Below are 22,141 nucleotides of genomic sequence, written 5' to 3'. Positions count from 1 at the left end.
TCACTGCCAGCCATGAACACAAGGTGTGCAGGATCTTAGCTCTTTCTTTAGGTTGATTTCCTCCACTCTCCTCCCACCCGGAACACCTCTTCCTGCTCATTCTTTGACTACCTGGTCCACACCACTTCCTCCCGGAAGCCTGCTTTGACTTCTCCAACCCATACATTCTTCCCATTCTCCAGTCAATGTCCTAATTGGAGAGTCCCTAAGACTATACGCTCCATTGCGAGTAGGGAGCTGAATGGCCCACTGGGGCTGAGGCGGGTAAAGAAAGTGAGTGAAGCTTCCAGAGAGCATGTGACTCTAAAGAAGCAGCCAATCAACTTTTCCTCGTGGAAATGTAGCTCCGGTGTCGGCAAATTTTCTGTGTTTCCAAGAGATGCTAGCCATTTGAAAATTCATGTAAAATAGCTTGTGATTTTTCAATCTTGTTAATTATTTCAAATTTAAATTTTAAAATGTCTGTGGGCAAAATAAGCTACCCATCAACAGTTGCTGCTGTAACTATTTGACGTTTGCTATCTCAGCCCAACATTAAACTCCCTGAAGCCAGAGCCCATCATCTCCCCAAGATTCAGCACTAAGCACTGCATTCTACTTCCAGCCCACAGGTATGGGGCTCACTTTTCACCTCTAGGCTTAGTCCTGCTCATTCAAGCTCCCCAGTCACAGACTGTATGTTTTTCAAAAGCTACCTGAAACACCTTTGTTCCCTTCCCTTTTTTAAGCACTAAGAGATTTGAGTTCCGTGGCTGTCCTGAACAAAAGATTCTGAATAAAGGGATAGAATAAGAAGATGGTGAATAAGCCAGTGGGATGTGTTCCTGGCAGATCCCCCAGAAGTTCTGACTTTTACAAATAGGGAGTCAGGAAAGTCAGTTCCACATACCTGGCCTATGTCAAGGGCCGGATTTATACTGCAGCCAACATCCATGACAATGTCTGTTCTGATGTTCTAGTAATTAAAAAAAAGTAAAAACGTTTAGTTTAATGAATACAACTTGGGGAGACAAAGTCGAGAAGCAGTTCCTGTCAGGATGGCATTGGAAAAGAACCTATCTTTGGGCCACATTATATTTCAGGAGAAAGAAGCAACAAAGTTTATTATGTATAACTTTCAAAGTTATATAAATACTCAACCAGCTTAATCAGTGATTTATTTTTCTTGGAAACAATAGGAGAGAAAAATATTTACTTGACTTTGATTCCAGCTGAGTGATGTAACATATTCAGTTTAATCCACTACAACAAACAGAACATATGCCACAGAAAACAGGAAATGTCTCTGGCCCTCTTGATCCTTGTTGCAAAACTTTGTGGCTACCACACAACCCCACATTCAGAGTCCAACTGGCTGGGTGACAGTTACTGAATCAAGAACTCAGGGTACATCAGCAAAAAATCTGTTATCTGCTATTTTACATTTTTCATTTTTAGAGCAGAGCAGAGATTAAATCTAACGTTACAACTTTGGTGACCAAAAGTTCTCTGATAACCTACAAATGAGGAGAACGACAGCAGGCCCAGCCAGGATGGTGGTGACACCTTTGCTCCCCTGCAGGTCTGTACCTTCTTTTATGTGACATATGGTCTTTGTCATGACAGATTCTACTTATAATTATTAATGGAACAAAGGAAACCCAAGAATTTCCTTATTTGATCTGGGACTTTCATCTAGCATTTTTCTTAAGTAAATTAGATAGTGATCTAGAATGTTTAACTATAATAAAACTTCAGGCACGCACCCCTCTTATTTAAAGACTCAGTGAAATGTAAATTTCTCCTCCACACCAGTTAGCAAGGCTGGTGGCCTCTTCTAGGAGACCAGTGGGCTCAACTGGAGGCGAGCAGGGGTGCTCTCAATTCTGCAGTGTTAGTGAAGCTTTTGCTTTCAAGGCTGTGGACTTACTGCTGTCTGCACTGTCATTTGATAGCGCTGTTTTAGGCTGTGGCAGCCAGACTCCACGATGGCCCTCGATGACCCCCACCTCCCCGTATTCACGTCCTCATGCAGCCCGCTCCCACACTCTACCAGGGGTGGTTTGTGTGATGAGTAGGATACGGCAGAAGTAATAGTTCATCACTCCGAGATTAGGTTGACTGTGGCTTCTGTCTTGGGTGCTATCTTAATCACGCATACTCTCTCTCTCTCCTTTTCCTTTGGACCAATCCCTCACGGGGAACCAGCTTTCACATCCTGAGGACACCGAAACATCCTATGGAGAGGTCCATGTGGTGAGGAATGGAGACCTCTGGCCAACAGCCAGTGAGAAACTGAAGCTTCCTGCCAACAACCACGCAATGCAGCTTGGAATCGGATTCTCCAGCTGCCATTGAGCCTTGAGATGACTGCAACCCTGGCCGACAGCTTGGCGGTAACCTCATGAGGAAACCCAAGCCAGAATCACCCCAATAAGCCACTCCCAGGTTCCTGACCCTCAGAAATGGTATCAGCGAATAAATGTCTGTTAAAGCAATTCCATCAATATGAAGAGAATTTCTGAAAAACAGGCCACAGGGAGGTCCCTTAGTGGGATGTCACATTATGGCCTTTTGCCTTGGGGTGATACCTAACCTGAGCCTCAGATCTAGCTTTGATGAAGACATCTGATAAGGCTGTTTCATGCATCTCTTAAGATTGTTCAGTTGGGCTTCCCTGGTGGCGCAGTGGTTAAGAATCCGCCTGCCAATGCAGAGGACACGGGTTTGAGCCCTGGTCCAGGAAGATCTCACATGCCACCGAGCAACTAAGCCCGTGCACCATAACTACTGAGCCTGTGCTCCAAAGCCCGTGAGCCACAACTACTGAGGCCACATGCCACAACTACTGAAGCCCTTGCACCTAGAACCCGTGCTCCGCAACAAGAGAAGCCTCTGCCATGAGAAGGCTGCACACTGCAATGAAAGAGTAGCCCCCGCTCGCTGCAACTAGAGGAAGCCCGTGCACAGCAACTATGACCCAACACAGCCAAAAATAAATAAATAAATAAATTTATATAAAAAAAGATTGTTCAATAAATTATAAGAGCACACCTTAACATTTCATACCAAGGCCAATTATTACCCTGTTAGGTCTTAACAAGACCAAGGCATATGCAAGACACAAGGAAACCCAAATGATTAAGTCTTCACCAACATTTTCTTCGAGGGAGGGGGGATGTAGAAATCAGTTAGCATGAGAGAAATTTCTACTGAACTCCCTAACACAGGACAGCTACCGTAGCATGAAAAGCATGCTTGGAGTGATCATTGTCTTGCCCCAGTCCAAGTTTCCCCAAAAGTAATCTGGTTTGAATCAGAATCCAGACGAGCTAGATACCTGAATGGGCAGATTCAATAAAGGTGTAGGTTCAATAAGGGTGTATATAATTTCAAAGATTAGGCTGACTACAGTTTAAAAACATACAGGCTGGAGATATATTAAATGAAAATTTATATTTGATCACAATCCAAGATGCAGTCACAAAGGATGTTTGGAAATATCAAGAACTAGAGCTTGCCTCTGGGTAGGTTTTGGGCAGATTATCACATGACAGTTGTGAGGGTATCACAGTCCCATTTAATCCATCGATGATCATTTATTGTTATTGATAGTGGCAAGGGGCTTCATTTATCCTCAAAGGCCCAGCTACAAGAGGAGAAACTCTGAGTCCTTGAAGCAGGAGTGTGTGTGTGTGTGTGTGTGTGTGTGTGTGTGTGTGTGTGAGAATCTGTGTGAGCATCTCCTCATAGCATTCCTTAAAAGCATAAGGATGCTCTTAAACTATCTAAAAAGCAGGACCTAGCTGGACAAAAGATATCAAAAGCTGCCCACTAGCTCCCCTGGGTTGGCCCTTGGTGCTTGTTAGCAGATTGTGGATGCTTATGAAATCCTTCAAGAATGCCATATGATGGCATTTCATGCAAGAGGAAGCCCCCTGTAGGCTGTGTTTCTACATCGAAGCCCCCTGTAGGCTGTGTTTCTTCCTTGAAGTGATTTTTTTTCCTGATTCCATTTGAAAGAGCAGGGGAAATAAAGAAGAGAGGCTGCCAGTTGTTTTCCACATAAAACACCGAGGCGATTGCTGAGCTTCTATTTTCCTTGGTAAAACAGACAAATTATCCTTAGGCCGATTACATGGTGCCTCTCTGGTGCTCAGACAGATGGAATATGTGGAAAATAGATGTATCTAGAGTTCAACTTGAAGACCTTCCCAATTGGTACTGACCTTATGAGCACCTGTCAGACAGTCTATCTCAACCTCGGAACAGGCAGCTCCATAAACAAAGTATTCGAAAGGACGGCCTTCGCCCGTCTCCCAGTTCATGTTCGACTCATAACCCCTGGAGGAAACAGAATTCTTGAGGAGCGCTGTTAAGTGATCAAGTCCCCTAATTGCAGACCACAACGATTAAACAGACCCGTTAAGAGCTGTGCTCAATTTGTATGCACAGCAAACCAGAGGAGTGCACATGCACAATGATGTGTAGCACATACTACATGCAATAAGTCTGCTGAATAAATAAATATTTACTTCTTTCTTATTAAACTTGCTTTGCCTGGTAAAAACATGAAACCACTCCCTACCACTGACTCCTTATGCTGACTGTATGGATATCCTATTGTTTTTGGCTAATATTGGGTCATGTAATCCTATCGTCATCAGATTTGGGGGATTCCACCTGGATTTTACACCAAACACTACATCAAAAGTGCACACTTGGGGGCTTCCCTGGTGGCGCAGTGGTTGAGAGTCTGCCTGCCAATGCAGGGGACATGGGTTTGAGCCCTGGTCTGGGAAGATCCCACATGCCGTGGAGCAACTGGGCCCGTGAGCCACAATTACTGAGCCTGCGCGTCTGGAGCCTGTGCTCCGCAACAAGAGAGGCCGCGACAGTGAGAGGCCCGCGCACCGCGATGAAGAGTGGCCCCCGCTTGCCACAACTAGAGAAAGCCCTCGCACAGAAACGAAGACCCAACACAACCATAAATTAATTAATTAATTAATTAAAAAAAAAAAAAAAGTGCACACTTGCCACTTCACCTGTCTTGCTGGCTCTAGGATTCAGCCTTCTGTGCGAGGGATCAGGCCCCTTGGCTCTCATTCTGTGCCACTACTCTGGTCGCTCCATCAGGCACCATGGCCTGCTCTGTTCCTAACTGTTCTTTAAGAACACCAAACGAATGGCATGGTAGAAGAAAAGCATAGGCCAGCAGCTTGCCAGTACTTTCTACCCTTCTCTCCTCTGTTCTGCCCAGTCTGGAGGGGCTTATTCCTGATAGCCAATTCCTGATAGCCTGGGACTCCCATGACAAGTGGCAAAGAGACAAAATCAGGTATGACTCTCTATATCACTCTGTTCTCTGATGGCTTCCACTCTCCATTAAAATAACTCGATAAATTGATAGATTCTTTTCTAAAGTGTCTGAGTTCTAGTTGTTCCACATCTTGACAACACATAGTTATTGTCAAATTCTTATATTTTGCCAATCTAGAAGGTGTGAAATGGTATTTATCTTATTATGGGTTTAATTTGCATCCCTTTCCCTTCACTTCCTAACTTAAGGGACACACTGAGTTTTCAACAAAAGGTCAACCACTGTTGTGGGTTCCAAGCACTAACCCCCAGGGAACCCTCTAGTACTTCCCAGTATGATTTGAATCATCGATTCAGCTGTATTTTATTTGTGTGTCTAGTTTTTCCCAGGCTTTCTGGAAATTTGGATTAAGTAGCGCCTAAATGTTCTTTATAACAGTGGGTTAACACAAGGTACAAAATCATTTTTTGCCAAAATGGCAAACAGAAATGAGACTTCCCCTCAAGATACCGCTGCTATTTTCCATAGCATGAGATTGAAAGGACTATTTACCTGAAGTATCCAGTAGCTGAAAGACTAATGCTTTCATCAAAAGCAGCCTGTGCCTGGGAAAGAAGAATACAACGTGATGCAATAAAGATGTTTAAAGTAAGAATCACTCGAGACTTCAATATTAATTTTACTCTGTTAAATAAAGTGATCAGTAGTAATAACTAGGAAGGACCAAGTTTAATTTATTCCTTTCAGCATTTTCCATCTCTATAGGCATTTATGGTTCACTGCTTGTAGGCATAGCATTTGTTCAATGCATATCATCATAATAAATGACTCCCATGGTATGTTACACTTATAGATTGGACTATTGTGGGCAACACATGTTCTGCTTATGAAGAATTTCACTCAGTCACCTGGAAAGACTTAGCCTATTAACACAGAACATTTCAGGAAAAAATGGGTGGTCAGACACTTAATTTTAATATCATGTATCCACAACAGACTTAGGAGAGGGGTACAATCTTGCTGAATTGTACCATTTATACCAAAAGTTCTCCTGACTCTGCAGTGTACACAGTTGACTAAGATACAAAATGATGTCCCCAAGTCTGAGAAAGAAAAATGTGAGAAGTGCAACCATTACAGAAGAAAGTGGGCTGAATGGCAGCATTTTTTGATGGTGGAGGACCGACTCTCTTGCACTGCATCTCTCTCCATTTTTCTCCAACCAGAGTCTCCCAGGAAGCACTGGGCAAAGGGCAGAAATAAATATGCCCAGAAAGGATTGAGAGCTCCTATAAATATGAATTATAGAATGAATCCTAACTCTATGGAATAGCAGGAACCATTTCTAAGGAAGACTCTCCAATGTTATTTCCTCCAGACCAGTGCTTTAATATGACTTGACATCCTAGAACTGTCAGCCTTCAGTGGGTATCCTTTCCACACCATCTGGTACTTTAGAAGCTGTTACTCTGAAAAGTTTCCTAGTTGACTTTAGAATGTGTGTCTTCTCATCCAATTAGATTTTACGTAGATGAAAGGAAGCAGTTGAATATTTCTATTCCATTTAGTGCCTACTACTTGCTGAATATATACCCAAATGGCTTGGTTTCCTCTGTCTAAAAGAGTGCTTATATGATTTTTACTTTTATAACAGGATTCTAGTGTTATCTTCCAATTTTAGCAACAGGGGAACCCCCCAAAAAGAACAAATAGATGGACTGCTATTATCTAGAAAATACCTAGATTCCTTAGGAAGAAACATTAATTAATTCTTGATTAAAACAAGAGTTCTGGACACAAGAACCATCTTTTCTCTAATAGAGAATTGTCCCAGACGTAGGAGTTCCTCCATCATGCTGTGATAGTATTTCCACATGCCGAGAGCCAAAGGCCTCTATTGATCATGATGTAACTGCAGTACCTTTTAATGTGCCCTTTCTACTTATATTTGATTCACATATCTCACTCTCCTCTCTCTTTTTTTTTTCGTAACATACAACACAAAGTAACAGTGATTCTCACCCAGTCCTTCCAAGTGCCTCCAGGATTCTTGCTGATGATGGGTTCAAGGCGTTTTAGAAGAGTTTGACAAGCATCCTAGGGATTATTTTTTAGTTAAAATTATGACCATGTCACGCGAACGACAATTTCAAAAACACACTATTATGTGCTGTTATATAGGCTTATTTAAGAGGCTCATGGTACATGGAAAAGGAAGACACCAACCCCGTAAGAGGTGGTGTGAAAGGTCTCATGGGGTTGGGGATGAAGCCTGAACTGGTCTTAAAGACAGACCGCCTGGGATGGGGGCCTTGTAAGCCCTGCTAAGCGGTCAGGATTTAAGAGAAAAACTGTTGATAAACCACCAGTTTTTAAGCACAGCACGGTCAGATTTATTTTGTGGGAAAGCTTTCCCTGGCTGCAGGAAGCCAGAGTGAAAGGCAATGAAACTGGTGTGGACAGACAGAGCCTTGCGATGGCCCTGACAAGAGGCGCGAGTTTGAACCAAAGCAGCCGTGGTACTGCAACCTGGAACTGGAAAGAGACATTTCTGAGTAGAACTGATAGGGCTTGGGGACCAGTGAGCTGTCAGGAGTGAGGGAGAAAGGAGGTGGCATCTCCCGCTCGGGAGAGTGGCCAGTCCTGGACACTGACTGAGCCCCCGACTGGGGGAAGGCGCAGTTTTCCCCAAGAGGGTGTGGGAAGGAGACAAGAGCTGGATTGATTTGCAGCATCTTCTGAGCTCCAGCCTTGATGGGGTTCATGATTTGGGTGCCACTGCAACAATTTTTACCTTTACTGCCAACCCATTGAGATCAGCCACCACGGAACCTCCAGAGATGTTTGCATTAGGGACGGTTTCTGTGCTTGTTCCCCGAAGGTGGATGTTGGACAATGGCATCCTTAATTCACGACTGGCCACCTGGATTTTGGAAGAGATCTTCTTTCACTTTTCTTTGGTTAGTCATAGACCCGTGCACTTAACACATGGTAGCATGTGTGTGGAACACCCCCATGCCCAACTGGAACAAGTGGCAGGACCACGAATTCTTCCAGCCACAAGAAGTTCCTCTTGTCTAAGATCCTGTAGCTAGTCTGGCCCCCCCAGCCCTGAGCACACTTTCTTGTTCTTTGACTTTCTTTTGTGCAATAGCGCCAGGAAGAGGAGGTGAGGCCCCAAGCCAAGGCAGGAAGAAATGTTTCATGTCTTCATCATCATGAAATCAACACCTTCAAGGCCTCTCCTACCTCTGCACTCTGCCAAATTCTAGCAAATCTGACTTCATCAGAGAGGAGATGCCTTATCCACATTTCCGGAGATGCTCCAGGAAGAGAGCATTTCTGAGAAAGGACAATGGCTGTGTTAAAGCAGCTGCACCAACCGGAGATCCCAGGAGTACATGGTGCCAGTGCCACTGGCCAACATAAGGACTTAGCTGGCTGCTAGGTTCTTCCTTTGTGTTTAATGACGGGGAAAAATCGTACTACTCATCTCAGCTGGTTCCACATTCTCTTTCCTGCTAGCAGTATGGCTTAGTTGAGTCTGTCCACAATTACGACAGGGGCATAAGGCATACAGAGCCCTCCCCATCACTGGCTTTCAGAAGACTGCCTACACAAAGCGCATAGGCTTAGAACAGAAAGGTTTCTGGTGGCCCAATGAGGAAAACACGGAAGTCTCACCCCAGAAAGGGGGACAGGTATGACCACACAATTCTCAAGCGAGTGATAACATGAAATAAAACATATATTCAGCACCTCTATGATCAGAAAAGTGCAAATTAAAGCAATAATGAGATACCTTCCTCTATTAAATTATCTAAGATTTTTTTTTAAACAATCCATAACGTACAATGTTGGGTAGTGGTGTAATGTGATGGATACTTTCTGGAAAACAATTTGGTAACATGCGTCAAGTGACTTAAGATATATTCTGTCACCCAGTAATTCCATTCCTGGAATTTATTTTTTTAAAAAATCATTGGTTTGATCACAGGTTTATGGACAAAAATGTTCACTGAAGTGTTCAACAATTGGGGATGGCTAAATAAATTATACAGACATATACACGCAGCATTAAAAATCATGATTGTAAAGAATTCTTAATGACAGGAGGAAATGGTCACTCTCTATAAGGATAGGTGAAAATCCAGGATACAAAATGATATAAACAGAATGCTAGTGATTTTTTGAAAAAGAAAAAAAGTCAAAATAGACCCCAAAACAGTGATTATTGCTAAGTGGTGGAATTGCTGTGGTGGCAGCGTTTTCTAAAATAATGTTTGCCTTTCAAATGTTTTATAATCCGTAATATTACAATAATTAGCAAAATAGAAACAGTAGCTAAAAATTATTCTAAAATAATTGAGCGAAAAGAAAACTGGTAGTTTGGTTAGAAATATCAAATGTGTTTTATACTATCAGTTGTTCAGAGTCCTTACTATAAAAAGGGCAAGAAATAATGCAATACATCAGAATTTCTAAATCTTTTTATTGCCCAGCAAAGGTTCAAAAAAGACAACACACTTGTTAATATATCCAAAGGAAAGCAGCAAATGACCACACAACCTTCTTTAGCAATAAGACAACCAGAGGCTATTCTACCACATTCTTTTAGGAGGGTCAGTTACAAAACTGGCTTGTTTACCCAGTTTCTGTGAATAGCTTAGCAGTTGAAGTAGTCAAAGCTAAAGTCTCCTATCCTTTTTATTTTGGAACAGAAAATGAACACTCCAACTTTCTCTCTCATACACATATCTACAAGCACACATCCGACCTAATCCAATTATTTGCATTCTTACCTGAATCATTTTAGTGTGGACCCCCTGCCCCATTTCAATTCCACCATGAGTCACCAGCACAGACCCATCTAGATAAATGTGAACCAGGGCAGCAGCCTAAGCAAAAAAGATGAAAACGGTTGCCACGATCTTTCTGATTGACATTATCACATATCTTGTCAATTAGAAAACCTTTTCCCTGTAAAGCATCCCCTCCCTCCTTTCCACATCTGCCAAAATAAACACAGACCCTTTCCCCATTGCCCTGAGAGCACTGAGCAGAGCCAGGGCAAGGCAGGGACAGGTGCTGCCTCATGATCATCCCACAAGAGGCCAGCTTGTCGCTGGACGGCTGTGAGTCTGGGGCAGGATTATGCTGCTTACGCTATTTCCTCAGTAGAACAGCTGAGTGCACTGGTACCTTCAAGGATCCCCCCGACCCAGGGTGGAACAATAATCTGGATTTGGGTTTTCTGGGGGAGAGGGTGTCAGTTTTAAATGCAAAGTTAAGTATAGATAGTTTGGGGAAGAAGGAAGACTTGTTTACATCAACACTTATCCCCATAGTTGTAGGTATGTTATAGAGAAGCAAAAATAAAAATCCAATTAAGATGGGGCGGATAGACATTACTTTTTTGCTGCAAAATGAGCTAAGCCCATCCTCAATCATCTTGGCCCAGAGTTATAGGGCTTTAGAGTTCGAAGAGAACTTGGAAGTAATCTTATCTAACTGCACAGGTCCCACAGGAATACAGAAGGAACCAAACAGCTAACATAGAATAAAAGGCTGCTGTGGTCAGAAACACCCAGGCTCTAAGCTAAGCATGTTTTACAGTCAATAGGAATGTGCCTTCTTGCCAAGTCTGCTTGTGCTGAACTAGGGGGTATGGAGATGGGCCAGGAGACTGAGATATCCCAGGAGACTGCAGAAAATGTGAATGGCGTCTTCACTTTGAGTCTCCAGTATATGAGCAATATTAACAGCATATGGTCCTAGAGAAAAATGCTTCTAGTGGTTCCACTGTGGTTTAGGGGGCCTGCAAGGTACACCTTTACTGCTGCTCAACTGGGAAGTGACAGCCTCTTAGATGTAGTCTAGGCCAGCCAGGGGTCACTAAAAGCTATCGGCTAGGTTTCATAATATCTAAGCTTCTATGCAGAGTGGCATAATAATCTAGGATTTGTAAAGGCAGGTCTTCAGAAAATTCTGGTAACAAGCTAATTTCCATTTAATGAAGCTAAAATTTTTAAGCCTTGCTTTACTCACTTAGATTATTTATAAACAACCCTGGTCAGAAGTGAAAGTCAAGGGAACTGCATGTCAATCACCAGATATGCCCAAGGAAAGGAGTGCATTCCTAGATCGATTCTTTGCCCACCAGAAGGACCTTTATAGCCACCTGTGGGCCATGGGCCACACTTGGAGAGCTGCCTCTTTACTGGCATCCAAAGGTTCACACTACTCTAGCAAATGACAAGCAGAAGCCTCTAGCATTCCAAATCAGGCACTTTGACAGTGAAAATGGGCTCTATTTACCTGGTCAGCTGGTATAAACTAGGGATGTATTGAGAAAATGGGGACATGGGAGCACTTCCTCTGAGGACAAAGGCACATACACTCACAGCCCAAGGGAGACTCTTAGAACCTTAGGAAAGGCATCGTTGCCATAACAATCATATCCAAGTGCCTTGGGGAGATCCAGCAGAGCATGTTTTACTGTCTGCTGACATATCAGTCCTGGAAACACTGTCTTGTGCTCCTGGTCATTTATTCTCTAAACAAGAAAGATAAGGAGTGACATCCTCTACAGAGCACCCAGGGCGGGCTGCCCAGGGGTTGTGCACCAGACGGCAGGGGATGCCAGCTGCAGCGCCTGCTCCTGGGCTCCGTTCTACGGCACCTCTTTGTACTCTGCTGGAACGTAAGCCCCCTGGAAGGACAGTCCATGTCCTAAGGCATCCCTTGCAAAGCAACATAGCACGTCAGGAGTAGTAAGCACTCAATAGAAGTTTGATAAATGAATTGGCAACAGCATAGCCATTTAATCTGCTCCTTAAGCTTGCAGACACTATATTTGGCCTCCTTGGCTCTGCAAGCAATTCAGGAGTTGCTTGTGGGTGAAATGTGTAGCTGGCACATGTGACTGAACTACAAGTACAGTGGATTGTGCATTTCCTTCATGTGTGACCCCGCTGGCAGCAGCGCTCTGCCTGTGGGTCCAGGGCAGCATTTCTGTCCGAGACTGCTGAGTAACTTGTCCCATGTGCTGCTGCAGTCTTCTTGGGCCGCTTAAAAGGTCGAATTTGGTTCAGTTAAGTGGCACCACTGGATGGCTCATTGTTAGCGCCACAAAAGATAATTCTGCAAAGCTGCATGTACGAAATCAGCACAACTGGCACGTGGGAACAGACAGTTCTCTGATATAAACTGGGAACTTAGTCTGTGAAATTTAAGTCCTCAAGCAATGACTGCTGGTGTTGGTGAGACGTGAGCTTTGACCCAACAGATTCCCAAAATGTCTCAGCCATTCAAACATTTGAGTTCCTCTTCTGTGCCAGGTGCTGTATGAAGGCACTGGGAATACAGAGGTTCGTTAGATACCGTATGCACTTCAGTGCTCTGTCTAGGAATTAAATAAAACGCAGGTGAGGCATGTTTGACACCCTCAGCTGTTGGGAGCACAGTCCTGAAGTCAAGTCCTTGTTCTACCACTCACTAGCTGGATGTCCTTCCGTAGGAGAGCGGACCTCTGTGGGCTTCAGCTCCCCCTTCTATGAAACAGAATCACACCAGCCAACAGAGGGGACATAGGGCTTAAATCAAGTGGGAAATTGCAAATCACCCAGCCTAGGGCCGTACACACAGAAGGTGCTCTAGTTCCCCCCTCTATCTGATTTGCTTCAGAACAGAGGCTTTCAGCGTATGGCTTCCAGGAAGCAGCCTGACTGATCTCAAACCCCTCAATTCAACTCTGCAATTCAGACCTAAGCAAATGTTTTAAGCACAGAAGCTGGTTTCCAGGGAAGGATGGGAGGGGATGGTGGTGGCGGGGAGAACTTCTCAGGAGCCTTTGAGAATGAATTTGTGCTGCTGGCTGTTGTCTAGTTTCTTCCCAGCTGAGCTGAATCCCACCTCAGTTCCCCCCAGAAGGTGCTATGGGGAAGCGGCTTGATGTAGCTGACAAAGTACAGCTTCTGGAGCCTCTGAGACCTGCATTCTAGCACCAGCCCCGGCTCTCACCGGCTGTGGGACTCTGGATAAGTTATTTAAGCTCTCTGAGCCTCAGTTTCTCACCATTAACATAAGGTTACAAATCTTACAGGTTGCCCTGAGGGCTGAATGAGATAAAATCTAAAAGAACTTACAACATAGTAGGTGCTCAGTAATTATCGTTAATTTTTATCTACTTTTTGAGAAATTTCTGGTGAGGGAAATGGGACAGACCTCGTCTCCTGTGGAGGCTAGGTATTAAGTAATGGCAACCACTGAACAGAGACAGCCTGCCATGTCTACCCACAGCCTAACGCCCCCAAATTTCCAGAAGATTCATATACAATGGAAATTGTTTTCTGCATGATCCTGATCGGTGTACTCAAGGACAGATGGCCCAGACTGACCTCTTTGCTGGCCGCCGGCTAATCAGTTTGCCCCAAAACTATATACAAAGAGTCACTGCTCGCTAACCCTTTTCTAGGGATAGTTTTCCCCCTTCCTTTCCTTTTTAATAACCTTGTTTTTGCCTTTATTCCTCAACCACAGCCTCTTGACTCTCTCATCTGAGTAAATTGTAGGCAGATGACTAAACAACATCTGTGCGGTTTTGCCATCGTAAACAGGAGAGGCATAGGAAGGCTGCAATCAGATCACCACTGTGCTGTTATATGCTCCTCTGCGTTAACCCACCTACAATCAAAGCTGCACGAAAACGTCCTGATGATTACATCGAGGCTGAGTCAGGATAGATGGGTGATGATGGGTGTGGAAATGGGGGAAGGACCTTCCTGCCTGCTTTTCCTGGCCTCCCCATCACACGGCTTACACACTAGTTCTCCTCACAGCCCCACCCTCAATTATCCCTATTCTGTCAGCGCTCAACACACACACCTGCCGTACCCTCTTCATGGTTCAGCCAAAGGTGTGAACTCTGTGAAGGGGAGTGACTACAATTTTGAGGGCTCTGCCACCTCATCCACATGTATGTATAGATACACACATGGACATGTAAGAACACAGGGAACAGGGTTTACACGTCCCTGCTGTACAATGAGCGAGAATAAAGACCACCAGCTGTCTGGGGTAAGTTTCACTCAAGAATGAAGAGGTGGAAACTGCAAGTGAGGTTTAGCAACGGAGCAGGGAATTCATTTAATCAATTAAAGAAAGTAAACAACAAGAAGAGATTTTCAGTCCTCCCCATGATACCTTTAACGGCTATAAAGTGAAACAAAAATTCTACGATTGTGTTTGAAAAGATATTTAAATGATTTATTTTTCTGGATGTAGTTTTCCCCAACCCACCAAAAAGGGGAGGAGCACCGAGTGCCTTGCAGCTTCTTGTTACTATTTCATTTCCTGTTTCTATCTCACAGAATCAGAGTAGCTGAAGAGGAGTCTTGGGGGTCATTGGTCCCCACCCTTATTTTATACTTGAGTGATATGGGCCCACAGTGAGCTAACTCAGCTGTTCCAATTCCAAGGCCAGGAATAGGTGCTGGGTCTCCCAATTTCCCAGCAAGAATGCTTGTCACCAACCCTGGGGAAGTGGGCAAAGTAGCTCTCGTCTCCTCTGGAGAAAAACTAGTTGGACGGAGCACAGCTTTGGGGAAGTTGAACAATTAGATATTGCAACCATATGGGTAATCCACCTTAATGGAAAGTTTCCTCAACACCTTTTGATTTGTCTGTTTGGAGAACTGACCTGACCAGCAGCAACTGATCCAAGGCCGACAGGAAACTTCAGGGGGACCATTGCCAGCCCCTTCTTCTTCCAGCAATTCTCTGAGTTGAATTTTTCTACGGCTGCTTTCCTTAGGGCGTAGGAAGACATGGCCATGCATTCTTTCCAACACTGGATCAGGTTCTTGGCATTAATGTCTTGTTTGTAGGGTGTTTGATCAATTTCCTTATACATGTTTATCGTTCGGACCTACAAAAGAGAAGGAGATCAAAAGGGTTGGTGGGGCACTAGGCAGACATAGTCTCTCCCACCCACTGTCCTCCTAGCCAAATTCTGCTCATCATAGAAAACCCAAACTGAGTTCAATCTACTCCTTGCTGAAGCCTTTCCCAACACATAACATCTTCCTCTTCCTCTACTCAGAGCCTCTATCAAATGTGTTAGCACTTATATGCCTTCGATGCTGCTCTTGTGTAAGTTCAGAGGAAGGACTCCTTTCCTCATATTCCTTATATAACTCAACAGTGCCGTCCAGGTACACTGTGGACTCTTAATTCCAGTTGTACTTGTGAGTATCTGTTGAAAGGTAATGCTGAATTTAATTCCAGGCTACATGATTCGTGTGATTTCGATTTTTCAGATGCTGAGGCAAGAGAAGACCACTCACTTCCAAACAGGAAACTATGAAAGTTTGTTTAAATATAGCCCATAACTAGGAGGAAAAGCCAATTAAGAGATTCTATCCCAGGATGTCTGAAGCAGAGTAGAATTCTTCCTGAATTCCCAGAAATTGGTGACTAAGGCGCCCAGCTGAGAACAAAAGGTCAAGTACTCCACATTCTCAGCTGAGAAAACTCTCAGCAGTTGAGGCCAGCCCTCTCCCCAAGCTGACAGGGGTCATTACAGACATATCTTCTTCCCATCTCCCCCTCCAAAAAGTCCCAGATCATTATAAAAGGATGACTGGAAATTAGTGAGCTGTGCCATTTTGGGGAAGGCGGTTTTTTTTTTGTTTTTGGGGGTTTAAAAAAAATATTTATTTATTTATTTGGCTGTGCTGGGTCTTAGTTGTGGCAGACGGGATCTTTAGTGGCAGCACATGGGATCTTTAGTTGCGGCATGTGGCACCTAGTTCCCTGACCAGGGATCGAACCCAGACCCCCTCCATTGCGAGTGCGGATCTTAACCACTGGACCACCAGGGAAATCCCTGCTGTGGTGTTTTGAAGGATGGCTACTCTCTCCTCCATCTTCTCTAGGGATGAAGGGAGGTCATTAGCCGATCCGCCTCCTAGTGCTACCAATGTGACCGAACATCTGGGAAAGAGGCCATGGTGAGACAGCCAGGAAGGGAGGGGCAAGGCCCCCCCTCCAAGTTCAAGAGACATAAAGATGATGGCTCCTGCCTATGGTCACAAATTCTAGTGCTGGGGGGGGGAAGGAGGTAGATGGATCAGGGGCTGGGGCTTTCCATGGATGGCTGCAGCATGGGGCCAAGAGGCGTGGGCTTCAGGGGATGCTGCGTGAGGTGCCAGCTGAGGGTCAGTTGGAGATTTAATGCTTGCAGGGCACTGTCGATTTCTGAGAGGGCTGGCAGAAATGCAGCCCGGAGACAACATACTTGAAAAGTGGCTTCATCTAACCAAGAAGAGGACAGAGAGCTTGCTGGGAGAAGTCAGCTGGGGAGATGCTGTCTGCTTTCCCTGGTCCTCACGGGAGGGAGAAGGGGGCAGAGGGCACACCATCTGCCCACCCTAACTCTACTCCAGGATCCTGGGAAGGGAACCGAGCTTCTTAATGAACGAAATTGGGACCAAGACTTAAAGAACAGAAAGGAGGCCATTTTAGTAACTGAAATGACTCAGATGACAGCTGCCTAAGATGTTAAGGAAGCAGAGGAAAGAAGGGTTTGACAGAACTTATTAGTAGCAGTTATACTTCTAACCCATGGAGACTTCTCACTAACAATGAATCCAGAGCTCACTCCTCAATACCCTCTGCCCCAGGATTTTTGAGAAGGAGCCCGAGTAAGACAAGGACCCCTGAACTCTGGAGTCCTGCTCTGTATTAACTAGTTAGCTGAGTTACCTCCAGCAAATCATGTAGCCCCTATGGACCACAAATTCCTCAAAATGAAGACCCCCAGTGGCCCTCCCACCTCTAAAATTCACTATCTTTTGTCTGTGAAACTAATTCAGTTTTACCTTCTCAGGAGGCAACCCACATTTGGCTGCAACTTCCGTGATACAGGATTCGGTGATCAGCCCTGTCTGAGGAAAGCCAAACCCTCGCAAAGCCGTGTTGGACGGAAGGTTGGTTCTGCACGCCCATGCCCGACAGCGCAGGTTGGGAAACTTGTAGGCATTTTCCATTTTCAGAAGTCCCATCTCTATCATCTGGGGAAATCCAGAGTTGATGTGATAAGACCTCATCCTTCTGCACCTGTTTTACCATCCTGAGACTTCGGACCAAAACCAGGCCAGAAATGACCTACATCACATCAAACATGCTAACCTTGAGTCATGTCTCAAATTAAATGCATTTTTATTGTAAAATGATTTTTAAAGATTTGAATAATTTTTTTTGAAATCATTACTTTTAAATTTTCACATTAGGGCTAATGCATTTTTCCCCAGGTTTTAAAAATTTCCAAAAGCCTTTGAAGCATTCATAGGCCCTCTCAGTCTACAGAATGTAGACTCTCTCTCTCAGTCTACAGAATAAAATATCCTGAAAAACAGGAAAAAAAATGTTGGTATTTGGCCTAATGCATTTGTTCTCAACCAGGGGCAATTTTCCCCTCTTCCTTCCTGGGACATTTGCCAATGTCTGGAGATATTTTGGGTTGTTAGGTCTGGAGGGTAGCTGTGCCACTGACACATACTGGACAGAGGCCAATGATCCTGAGGGACATCTTACAGTGCACAGGGCGTCCCCACGGCAAAGAACTATCCATTTCAAAACATCAGTGGGGTCAAGGTGAAGGTCTAATGCGCGCATCTGGGAAAAGAGCTCTAAGTTTGGGAAACACGGAGATAACACACAGATGCAGACTCAGCCAGTATCTCTGCGCTAACCCTGGGGGCACCAGTAAGTAACATGAGTCTACTTAGCAAGTAGCAAGCCAATTACACCTCAGAAAATATAATTCTCAAAATATAAACATTACTAATAGTTTTTATTCAGTGTGGAGCATTTCTCATTACTCTGAACTTTAAGTTTATATTTTTCTATTCAATAAAAAGCTCTTAAACAGCTGACATGGTTTGTATGCCCCCACTGAATTCAAATCATACAGTTAAATTAAAATCTGGTATATGCTGAGGTCTGCAAAGGGTACATTATGGGCATTTTAAAAACAATTTCCAGACAGAGGATTTTAAAAGTGCATTGCTGAAAAATGTTAAATATTATTTAACTATTGAACATTTTTTGGAATTAAATAACTTTATGCAACACTTTCCAGAATGTGAATTTGCTCATTAAAACACTTACAAGTAATGACTCGTCCAGGGAGGCACCTCCATTGCTATAATGCTCCACATCCAGGGCCAAGATTCTGCCATTGTTCATGAATCCAGCCTGGGGAAAGAGAATGGACCTTTGATACTGGTTCTGGGGACCAAGTCTCTCTAAAGTTTACTTTGTCACTTGTGAACCCTCTACATATAGATGAAAAATTTTATGACGTTAGATTTGACAATTTCTTGGATAAGACACCAAAAGCATAAGCAACAAAAGGAAAAATAGATAAATTGGACTATACTAAAATTTAAAACTTCCCGGTATCAAAGGATACAATCAACAGAGTGAAAAGGCAATCCAGAGAATGGGAGAAAATATTTGCAAACCATGTATCTGATAAGGGGTTAATATCTGGGATGTATAAAGAACCCCTACAACTCAACAACAAAAAGCCCCAAACAACCTGATTAAAAAGTAGACAAAGGACTTGAATAGACACTTCCCCAATGAAAATACACAAAATGGGTAACAAGCACAGGAAAAGATGCTCGGCATCACTAATAATTAGGGAAATGCCAATCAAAACCATAAGATACCACCTCACATCCATTAGAATAGCTACTATAGCAAAAAAAAAAAAACCAAAAAAACAGAAACAAAACAATAAGTGTTGGTGCAGATGCGGAGAAACTGGAACCCTTGTGCATTCTTGGTGGGAAGGTAAAATTGTGCAGCTGGGTATTTATCCAAAGGAATTGAAGGCAGGATCTCAGGGAGATATATGTATATCTATGTTCACAGCAGCATTATTCACAAGGGGTAGAAGCAACTGAAGTGTCCATCAATAAATGAGTGGAGAAAAAAAATATGGAATATACATACAATGGAATATTATTCAGCCAAAAAAAAGGAAGGAAAAAATTCTGACACATGCTACAACATGGATGAACTTTGTGGACATTATGCTAAGTGAAATAAGTCAGTCACAAAAGGACAAACACTGTATGGTTCTATTTATGTGAGGCACCCGAAGTAGTCAAATGCACAGAGACAGACAGTAGGATGATGGTTTCCTGGGGCTGTTGGGAGAGGAAGGAATGGGGAGTTATTGCTTAATGGGTACAGAGTTTCAGTTTTGCAAGGTGAAAAGAATTCCAGAGATGGATGGTGATGACTGCACAACAATGTGACTATACTTAATAATGCCACTCAACTGTACACTTAAAAATGGTTAAGGGCTTCCCTGGTGGCGCAGTGGTTGAGAATCTGCCTGCCAATGCAGGGGACACGGGTTCGAGCCCTGGTCTGGGAAGATCCCACATGCCGCGGAGCAACTAGGCCCGTGAGCCACAATTGCTGAGCCTGCGCGTCTGGAGCCTGTGCTCCGCAACGGGAGAGACCGCGTTAGTGAGAGGCCCGCGCACCGCGATGAAGAGTGGACCCCACTTGCCGCAACTAGAGAAAGCCCTCGCACAGAAATGAAGACCCAACACTGCCATAAATAAATAAATAAATAAATAAATTTTTTAAAAAATGGTTAAGATAGTAAATTTTATGTTGTGTATTTTGCCACAAATAAAAATAATAACAATAAAAAAAGGAAGGCTAGAGAAAGATATAAAAGCAAAACAAACACACAAAAAACCCCTCCTGTTTAATCTGTCACTACTGTTCAATCTTTTTTCTCCTCCTAAAGCAAATCAACTGCATATTTCTTGACCTCTTATTCTCGCCATAAGTTCTTGAATTCTGACTCCCATACTCATATTTCCACCAAAACCTTTTCCCCTAAAGCCAGCGATCTTCTAATCTCCAAATCTGGTGGCCTGCACGTAATGGACTCTGCACATTTTTCTCATAGGGCTCAATTTCATCACAATTCTCAGCAGCATTTGGTGTTGCTGGAGGTCTTTTAAATAAATATCTTCCTTGCTTTTAAGATGTATTCAATATTTCTGAACTTATTAAAGTTCATTTTGGGAATTCCCTGGTGCTCCAGTGGTTAGGACTCTGTGCTTTCATTGCCGGGGCCCGGGTTCGATCCCTGATCTGGGAACTAAGATCCCGCAAGCCATGTGGCGTAGCCAAAAAAAAAATAATAATAATAATAAACGTAAAGTTTATTTTAATGATTTTTGTTGAATGGAACCAAATTCAAACCGAAGTCAAGGGCATGAACTATGAATTCAGCAGTTTAAGTCTGAGTCCTGATTCTGCCACGTAACCCACTCTGGGATCTCGGGCAAGTCATATAACCTCTCTGGCCATCTGTGACCTGGCAATACGTAAGGTAATGCAGGGAAAATCATAAGCCAGTGACTGAAACCTAGCAAGTATCCTAAATAACACTACTGTAAATATTATTACTATCATCTCCTGTCCTCCTACTACCCTCCATCAGAACACATTATTTTCTCAAGGTTTTAATCATCATTACGCTGATGGTTTCTGTAACTTATAAACCAGTCTTTTCAATAAAGTCCCATATCGATGAAGGACATTTCCACTTTTAAATGTCCCACTGTCACTTCTTCTCCAGACACACAAATAAATTCATCCCTGTCCGTCTAGACTGTTTCCTCCTTCCAACTTGGCTCTTTCTATCAGAAACCTCCAAGGCATGTTTGTGGTTTCTATTCTCCATTATATTTGGCTAAGTTTGTCACCGAATTCTATTTTATTTTATACCATAATAGCTCTTGGACCCATCTCTTTTTCTACATCTTCCGATCGTAGCCAGACCCCAACTGCTTCATGTCTGAAAGCATCAGCTGCCTCCAGGTGGTCTGCGTCCTCCCTCCTCGCTAGGCCGTCCTGCCCAGTGCCATCATATTCTCCCCCTCAAAGCGCCCATGTTTGGTTATGACACTTGACTGGTCAAGCATCTACTCAGTCTCACTGTATCTTACGAGATCAAGTTTAACCCCCCATCCTGGGATTCTCAGGCCACTCTGAGTCTGGCATCACCTAACCCAACCCATCTCATTTCCCATTACTTTCCAGTAAGCGCTCTGTGCTCTAATTCCCCTTCTCTCCTTACTCCTGCCCCTATCAAACAGGCCACGTGTATCCCACCTCTGCATTTACGCTGCTACTATTCCCACCACCTGGTATGCCTTCTTTCTGCCAATCCATTCTTGAAGGTCATTTACGTTTCACCTTCTCTAAGAAGTTTCCTGTACACACTCCAACGCATATTCATCTCTCCCCATAGTTTTACTATGTGCACCTCCTCCTTTAACCTGAGATTATCATGTTTTCATAATGACTTCATATGTGTAAGTCTTATTTCCCCCTCAACGGCTAAAATGTGGTCTCCTTCAGAGACAAAGTTTGCTCTAATAAATCTATGTTGCACTAAACCCAATTCAAAATATAGCTTAGGGTGAAGGTAAGTTGAAATAGATACATTCGTTATCTTCTAACAATATGTATGCAGGTACACCAGTTGTGGTAGAAACGATGTGATGTGTTCAACAAATCCTGTTGTCTTTCATCCTGGGCACGCAGGAAGACTACATTTCCCATGCTCCCTTGCAGTTAGGTGGCAAAGTTCTGGCCAATAATGTGTCGATTAAAGCAAGGACCACCTCTTCCAGGCCTGGTGCTCAAAACATCTCCCACACAACACTCTGCTCCCTCTTTTCCCTTCCCTTCCCTTGTCTGCTGCCCTCTGCAGAAAATCCAGTGGAGGACAGT

The 22,141-nt window shown here is 43.7% G+C and overlaps 1 protein-coding gene across 1 annotated transcript in view; it reads right to left on the bottom strand.

Annotated features, from left to right (window-relative positions):
- AOX1 (aldehyde oxidase 1) overlaps window positions 1–22,141 on the bottom strand; it is a 73,419-nt gene that overhangs the window by 4,533 nt on the left and 46,745 nt on the right. Inside the window, exons 24-32 of the mRNA XM_057550923.1 lie at window positions 18,473–18,559; window positions 17,182–17,373; window positions 15,000–15,227; window positions 10,102–10,197; window positions 8,094–8,222; window positions 7,322–7,396; window positions 5,852–5,904; window positions 4,209–4,323; window positions 890–955 (exon numbers count right to left, since the gene is read on the bottom strand). Of these exons, the coding sequence (XP_057406906.1) occupies window positions 890–955; window positions 4,209–4,323; window positions 5,852–5,904; window positions 7,322–7,396; window positions 8,094–8,222; window positions 10,102–10,197; window positions 15,000–15,227; window positions 17,182–17,373; window positions 18,473–18,559 (1,041 nt within the window). The remainder of the gene's footprint in view (window positions 1–889; window positions 956–4,208; window positions 4,324–5,851; window positions 5,905–7,321; window positions 7,397–8,093; window positions 8,223–10,101; window positions 10,198–14,999; window positions 15,228–17,181; window positions 17,374–18,472; window positions 18,560–22,141) is intronic.

The sequence above is a fragment of the Balaenoptera acutorostrata genome, chromosome 8, assembly GCF_949987535.1.
Source record: "Balaenoptera acutorostrata chromosome 8, mBalAcu1.1, whole genome shotgun sequence".
In the NCBI taxonomy this organism is placed as follows: domain Eukaryota; kingdom Metazoa; phylum Chordata; class Mammalia; order Artiodactyla; family Balaenopteridae; genus Balaenoptera; species Balaenoptera acutorostrata.
Note: the sequence above shows the minus strand (reverse complement) of the source record. Positions and strands in the feature narration are given on the sequence as shown.